General features: G+C 39.7%; 1 protein-coding gene across 1 annotated transcript; it reads right to left on the bottom strand.

Moving 5' to 3' along the window:
- Window positions 1-253: 253 nt before the first annotated feature.
- LOC131248310 (uncharacterized) lies at window positions 254-4,725 on the bottom strand. Its single transcript, XM_058248551.1, has 2 exons — window positions 4,259-4,725; window positions 254-2,703 (listed from the first exon to the last, which is right to left on the bottom strand). Exon 2 carries the CDS (start codon window positions 2,654-2,656, stop codon window positions 530-532), a length of 2,127 nt encoding a protein of 708 aa, XP_058104534.1. The 5' UTR covers window positions 2,657-2,703; window positions 4,259-4,725; the 3' UTR covers window positions 254-529.
- Between the last annotated feature and the right edge of the window lie 3,644 nt (window positions 4,726-8,369).

The raw sequence follows: 8,369 nt of genomic DNA, 5'->3' as shown, positions 1-8,369 counted from the left end.
TTTTTGTTCATGAAAAATTGGTACAGTTAATGAGATCACTACTACATGAGTTGCATTGTGCATTCAATGATTTATTATACATTTCTAAAAATTATCCCCACCATATGTCTTCATGCAATACTTAAGGGAGACTTCTTCCCAGTCACATAACAGTCAATTGTTCATCTACTTCACTGTTGTTGAAATAAATATATAATGTGAGGTGAAAGTTTCTTTCACTTTGACCCACATCTTTAGGACGTTGATAAGATGGAAAATGAAACCATCTCACAACTATAGTTCCATTATATTTTTTAGGAATTCATTTTTTTCATTTAAATCCCATGCATGAAGATTTAACTTCCTTACTGAGTAGTGCATTCTAAATGCGATTCACATGATAGTAATACAAAAAGCCACATAAGAATTATATTACCAGGTTAATCTAAGGATCAACACTCCTCCGAGTGGTGATCTGCTTTCTTTCATTCTCCAGGTCCTTGCTTCGAATTCCTTCTCAATTAATAAAGGCAATTCACCTGAAGTTAAGCTAGACATCATCAGGAGAAGAAGGGCGAGATAGAGCTTCACGCCAATCGTCAATATCTGCCATCTCATAAGGGCTCAAATCTGGGAGCTTATGCTTACTTAAAATTGCAAAAACGTCTTGAACTTCACCGAGAGCAGATGCTGCATCCTTTATTTCCTTTTCCCTCTCATCAATGCTGTCGCCACGGCGTTCGATAGATATAACACGAGGCAGGTTGGTAAGGCAAGCTCCCAATATGTCAGCAATAGTTGTTTGTAACCATTTGGACAAATCCTCAGGAGACTCAAGCTTGTCATTGTGCTTCTCCAGAATAGTCTTACCGATCCAGTACATGGAATTGGCTGCCAATACCTTTGCAGGCCATTCACCACCACCCCCAGCTGTGAACTCCAAAACGCTTTTGGATCCTATATCCATTAGTTTTTCGATTATCTTCTTCGTATGTTTTTCTTCAGTGACCAATATGTGGAGATCAATGTCAAGCCATTGATCATAAATATCAATGCCACGCCATACTATATCCGCTGCTTTCCTCATGTTAAACCTCTTTAGATCATAAATATCAGTGTCACAACTCTCTATGAGCCTTACATACTTGAGGCCTTCATCTACTGCATCCCGCAATGATCTGATTGTATTTTGGTCAATGTCGGGAATTGCGACGGCAATGCTTGTGAGGGTAACCACAGGCAGAACCCAACAGTTTTGAAGCTTCTCTCCAATTGGCGGAACCTGGTCACCATCAAACTCGGCCACACCGTTGAGACTTTCTGATAAAGCTGACTCTAGAAGTTTAATCAGATGAGTAGGTTCATTCTTCCTGCTCTTCTCAATCAATTGCTTCATGTCTTGGAGACCGCTTTTCATTATCAGATCAACCCAAACATCCTCCCCTTCCAGATGCAATACAAAATCCTGCAGATTCTTCGACTCCGGTTGGTTGGATTCAGAATCCCTATAATGCCCTTTCCGGGAGCGGCAGAAGACTCTACTGAGCAAACTCAATGGCAATATAGAAGCCAGCGAAACGAACTTGCAGAATACTACTACTGCAGTTTGCAGTCCAATGCAGGCATCAAGAAATCGAAATTTTAAGAAATAGACTATTTTTCTACATTGCCTTCTACCAATGTGGAATGGTAGAGGGCTTTCTTTCCAATCTACCAGCCTCTGAATCCAGTACCCCTCTACCTTAAACACATCTCTGTAGCTTCTTTTCTGACTTGGGCTTGTGAAGCTAATAGCATTGAACCATCTAATAGCTGGGGGAATGGTACCAACTACTACTGCAATCACCTGAGAAATTAAAACCAATTTAATTGACCACTTATAGTCGGATTCCCCTCTGCAGAAGTCCAAAGACGATGATATAAATGATCTGACTGAAGCTTCCAATAAAATCAGTGCACTGAGGAGGCAGAAATCTCCTGCTGTGGTGCAAGTAGCTGAGCGAACATACTGAGGACTACAAGTATGGGCCACCATCCATCCCTTTTGTACAGCTTCTTTCAATTTATCTACTTCGAACACATCATCATTGTACACTCTATTCATAACTGGTACCTGCTTGGCAAGATACTGTCGTTCTAGCAGCTGCTGGGCTGTTGGAACTGTTAAAGCCGAAAAAACCAAGATCACGAGTAAAATCATCATGAAAAACATGACTATGGCATGTTCAGGTACAAAAGCATAGATCACACCAGTACCCATTTGAATACCGACATTAACGATCACAGTGATCACAAGAATAGCCAAGGCGACAACGTTTGAAAGCAATTCGGATGCCTCCATAGTTCCTAGAGAGGTCATGAAGTTGCCCATTGCGGTGCAAATGAGGATGGTGCTACTGAGCTTGGTCAGCTGATCTTCACGGCTTGGCATGGATGTGTTCAGATCCACAGGCAGTTTTGTGGCAATGGATAATAAGGTCAAGGAAGTAGCATTAAGTGAGAAGAACTTGCATGGGAACCAGATCTTCCGGCGACGGAATGCATAAAAGGTGTCGATTCCCATGGCAAGAGAGCACACCAGTGAAGCTCCTACTATGTAGAGGCCGATCCATGGCATCGGCTCGCTGAATTTCTGGTCATCAAGCTCACCAGTGGCACTGCAGCCATGTAGCCCCATCAATTCTCCTTATTATTCTTTCGCTTGCTTGTGTTCTTCTTGTCCTTCTGAAGATAACCACCATTTTACCACTGAAGTGAGGACGTACAAAAACAGAGTGAAAAAACAGAGGAAGAGGATTGCGTGGTGTGCCACACATCACCATGATGTATGTGCTACATCCACACCGTCCATCCCCATTTTTGCGAGATCTTTCTGGGGCATGGTCCAAAAAACGAGGCAGATTAAATTCTCAAGTGGACCACACCATAAAGCAGTACTTTTTTTAAAGGAGAATTTACATGCTTTCCATTCTTGGAGGTACTACAAAATTTCTCAATGATTTAAAATTTATGAAATACTGCCTGGAGGAGCTTACCAGAGCAGTGCTTTTTTAAAAAGGGAAATTAGATTACTGCTTTCATTTATTTTTTCGTAACAATGTAGAGAATCGAGATATATGGGAGCCTATCTGACATCCAACCCGTCCAACATATAGACACCAACATGGTTATTAGGCGAACCAAAAATATGACAGATCCAATCATAAGGTGGACCAATATAAAAAAATAATAATTTACACCACTAGAACTTTCCAAATTCAAGTGTAGCCCGTCTTATGATTTGATTGGCCTGAATTTTTTATTAATATTATTATCATGATGGGATGCATATGGTGGCTGGGTTGGATGTTACACGCATGCCACGTGGGTCTCACAAATTTTGACTTTCACTATTTTTAAATAAAAGATTAGAAAAGGGGTTTTTTTTTTTTTTTTTTCATCCCTCCAAAATCACTGGTTCCTAATCATATAAGCATTATTTGGTAAAATCTGAATTGTTCAGGAGTTTTGCTATAAAAATCCCTATAATAAAATTACCTTTGCAAAACTTATGGGCTGATCTGGGCTGACTCAGCTTGGCTCGACAGGCTGTTGTACAAGATCCAAACCCAGCCAGCTTCAAAAGTGGGATTGAATTTGAAGCCAGAGGCCGGGCCTGGTGCCTGATACTCCCATCCAAGGCCATACGACAGGAAAAGATGGGGAAGGAAATAGGTGAAGTTGAAACCTTTTGGGTCCACCGTTATGTTTATATGGCACCCAAACTGTTTCTAAGGTCATTCTCATTGGAATGTACTAAAAAAAGACTTCCATGGCCGACGATTTTTTCAAAAGTGAGTGTTCAACTCCCACTGTTTCCGGCTTACTTGAGTTTTGGATCTAGCTCATTTTTGGGTTCATGCCCTAACATGATCTCGAAAAAAGGATGGATGGGGTGGAGTTCTCACAAACATCACGGTGTGCTCAACATAGCTTCCGACCGCAGGAACTGCCGACTGGGTAGATAAATGGCATCGGCTAGCTGAATTTCTCGTCGTGGAGTTCCCCAGTGGCGCTGGAGCCATACAGCCCCATCAATTCTCCTAATTATCCTTTCGCATGCTTGTATGCTTTTGTTATTCTTGTCCTTTTGAAAGATAACCATGAATTTATTACTGAATTGAGTATGTAGAAAAACAGGGTAAAAAAAAAAAAAAACAGGAGGATGCCATTAAAAGGAGGATGCCATCAAGAAGCAACGCAAAGGTGCGTTTCTCTTTGTAAGTCGAGAGAAGAATACCTTGAAATGCTCTTCCCCCAGCTAGATCCTCTTCCTCTACTTGCGGAAAAGCTTAGCTCGCGGAATGCCTTCGAATTCTGATCTTACTGAAACCTAATCACGGCGGACCATTTTAAGGTTCGCTGTTCAATAGCCAAAGGGCCGTGTGGTTGGTCCCAAGAGGCCAATGCGAAAATGGCGTCAGATTCGGAGATGATCCTGGCGGAAATCTGGATGTTTGGTCGGTGGTCATGATCGGAGGAAGTTAGGAAGAGATTGGAGCTCGGAAGATGAGGGAGAAAGAGGAGAATTGGGAAGATTTCCGAACTCGAAATATGAGAGAGAGGGGGGAGGACATGGTCGGAACTTGGATAATGAGGCGGCGTGTTTGTAGAGAGAGAAAGGGACGCGGATTTCCTGCGAAAGCCTTTAGCAGGAAGTTCCTGCGCAAGGATGCTGGGTGGGGTCCAAAGAGATGTTTTTGAGAAATCCACCCCGTCCATCCGTTTTGCGAGCTCATTTTAGAATGTTCTACCAAAAACGAAGTATAAAAATACATAAGTGGGCCACACGAGAGGAAAATGTAGGAATTCAGTGAGAACTGTTGAAGCATTCTTATGGCAATAAAAGTTATGTATCAGGATATCTTTTCGGTGTTTTCACTTCATCCCGTTGAGGATGACCTTATAAACGGTTTCGATAGCATATAAACATCACGGTGGAGCCCAGTAAGGTTTCAACGGTAGGAATTTCTTTTATCAATTTTTCCTCTCGTGTGACCCACTTGAGTTTTGTATACATCTCATTTTTGATGAACGTCATGAAATGAGCTCTCAAAACGGATGGATGGAATCGATTTCTCACATACATTTCAGTGGGCCTCACCCACCATCCTTGCCTGCGAAAGGCTTTGGCAGGAAATCCATGTGCGAGAGAGAGAGTGTGATGCGGTTCTGGTGTATTATGTCGGAATTCTTACAAAAACTTCCTCCTCCCTTTTGGGGAATGAAATTTACTAAATCACCCTAGATTTTATTTTATTTTTCTTTAAAAAGCAACAATACTCTTGGAGGCATTATTTTAGATAAAGAAGAGATATAAAAGCAGTCTACATTCGACCGAAAAAAAAATTGCAACCAATGAAGTGGTTAGGATCTTCATTTATGCAAGTTTAAACATGGGATGGTTGCATGCGTTTAAACCCATTTTTGACATAATCTTGTAGATCAATAAGATGCTGCCACCCGTCCACACTATGCACCTGATAACGGCAGAATTGTACTCACGGTCGAAGGATAAATTTTTACCATTTTTCCTCGAGTGATAGTCTTCTGTCATAAATGCAGTTGCACAAAACCATATGTACTCTTTTAGAGGAAGCGATGCAGTGAATGACAAGTAACCCTAGTTTGTAAAAGTGTGTGATCCAGAAAGCATACCCAACATGCTTATAAAAGACTCCCTTAGGCAAAGATCTTATTACAAATCTAGATATGCTTGGTAAGGCTATCTCTCATGATTCTTTCAAAATGGAAGAAATTCCTAAAGACATTCAAAGCTCTTGTGGTGATTATGAAGATATAAAGACTGGACCAACATCTAATTGGATAGGCATCGATAGATTGACCTGATCAAGATCTAGCAGGACTGGTTCCACCAATTCTACAAATATTTATGCTTATGATAGGGGATTTCTGAAAATGGTCTATGATGGAACATAATCCGACGAGACAAATGTTGTTGATGTCTCAAATCTGTAAAAAGTAGGGTCTGCCATTGCCATCGAGCAGGTGTAATGTGTGAGGGAGGACAAGATAGTCTAAACATACACCTTGTAGTTCAGTTCAATCATACACCTTGTAGTTCAGTCCAAACATATGCCTTGCAGTTCCCACATATGATTATGTCACGTAACTGCTGGTGTTGTAAGACTTTTTTTTAAAAAAAAAAAATTAAGTCCCATGTAGTGTTGTATTGGCAATCACATGCCTTAGTACACGCTCTGCATGGGGTGTCAACATGTGGATGGATACTTGATGCCTTGTTATGTCACCCTTAGCTACTTCATGTAGTGGGAGCCGTTAATCTTGTTAGGGACACAACGGGACAGACTTCGCATTTGCATGCCTAAAACATCGCATTCCCGAGCACAAGATGAAAGAACAATAAATCTAAGTTTTTTTTTTTTTCTTGGCGAAATTAAACACAATCTCTAAAATTATTACATCTAAGAAGCTTACTAGGGAAAACTTTGTCAATTGATCCTAAAAGCTTGAGCTAGTAATCGCCCTTAAGCAAGTATTGTATAGCATCCACATGCCTTCTCCACTTGGAACTCAACTCGGCCTTTGATGATGAGCCATTGGTTGTCTCCTCCAAATATATGCTAAATAGGAAAGGAACAATAAGCTAGCTAAAGTGTTTATATTGGCTTCCATATCCAACGTGCTCCACAATTAGATGCGGAATATAATAAAAATCCAGGAACATATACCTACGCCTAAAGGTTATGTTTGATACCCAAGTTAATGCTCATGTCTAGACCCTTGAGAAATAACTATACTCCTCGAAAATCGAGAAAGGCACGTCAGTCAATGAAAATGTCATGTAGATGCTCAAACTAACCAATAAATTAGAATTAATCGAATAAATGCCAAAGAGGAGGAAACCATCATTAATGCCATCATTTTGTCATTAACATCTATGTATGATAGGTGCATTTACAATTACAATATGATTGAGCTCAAATATGACAAGAAAATTAAGTTCCATACACAATTGATCCTTTATGAGGCTGATAATTTGAGACGTCAAAATGGAAATGTAGTGCAGTTGGCTGAGGGTTCCTCTACTGGAAAGTCCAATTCTAATTTCCATCCATTTTGCCAGCTCATTTCCTTAATGTTTCTTATGGTGTGGCCCACTATAGTTTTGGATCTCCCTCACATTTATGCTCATGCCCTACAATGAGCTGGCTTTATTTGTGGATGACATTTTTAAGTCACAAAGCAATGGTGTGGATGGCCTAAACATGGCCCGGTTTGATCCCTTCATAAAAAAAATCCAAGTGCCTGTTTGAATGCATGTAAGTTGGATAAAATAAAACTCACAGGAAGTCACTTACATGTGGTGTTTGGGGGAGCCACTTCAAAGCCACTTACAAGCAAATCTTTCAGGAAATTGCTAGTGGTTAGGGATAAAATCTTCCCGGTAAGTAACCCAACAGTCTGATTTTTAAAATTTTATTTTATGAAAGCTAACGAAACTTCAATTAGAAAACCACCATCTAAGTACTTAGACATAGGAAAGCAACTACAAACTGAAATGGGAAATTAAATTATAAACATCTATGGATTGTAAACAAGAGCCCAATCCAGAACATCTCTTATGCTGGCGTTCCATGTAGGGATATCGAAACCTGTCCATATGGGTCTAAGAAAGAAAATTTGGTTCAGGCAATGAGATCACTAATACATGGGTTGCATTGTACATTCAAAGATTTATTATAATTTCTAAAAATATTCCCCCCACCATATATGTATGCAATACTTGGTAATTTTAAGTGGGGGAGACTTATTCCCAATCACAGAACGATCAATTGTTCATCTTCACTGCCCGTTGAATTGAATTTATAATGTGAAGTGAAAGTTTATTTCTCCTTGACCTACATCTTTAGGACGTTAATTAATAAGTTGGAAAATGAAACCTTCGTTATCTTTTTTTTTTTCCTTTTTGAATTCAGATCTTTCCTTGCCATAAAAAGGAAAAACCTGTTTGTTGTAATTTGATTGGAGCACATCATCACAGACTGCATTTAATGCAACAGTGCTGAGAATGTAAATGATGATGTGGACCAATCACAATGCAGGGAAACGAGAAAAATTTGTTTGTGACAAGTAGAGGATCAGATTTTTCTTTTTTTTTTTGGAATTCATTTTTCGTTTAAATCCCATGCATGAAGATTTAACTGCATTGATGAGTAATTAATGCATTCTAAATATGATAAGCAGGATAATAATACAAAAAACCACACGAGAACTGTATTACTTCCTACTGTCTGAAAGATGATATATATGTTTTCATACAAGTCCTTCAAATTCCTTCTTAATTGATAAAGGCAATTCACCTGAAG

Source organism: Magnolia sinica, chromosome 6 (genome assembly GCF_029962835.1).
Source record: "Magnolia sinica isolate HGM2019 chromosome 6, MsV1, whole genome shotgun sequence".
Classification (NCBI taxonomy): domain Eukaryota; kingdom Viridiplantae; phylum Streptophyta; class Magnoliopsida; order Magnoliales; family Magnoliaceae; genus Magnolia; species Magnolia sinica.
The sequence above is the reverse complement of the archived record's forward strand: the minus strand, read 5'-3'. Positions and strand labels throughout refer to the sequence as shown.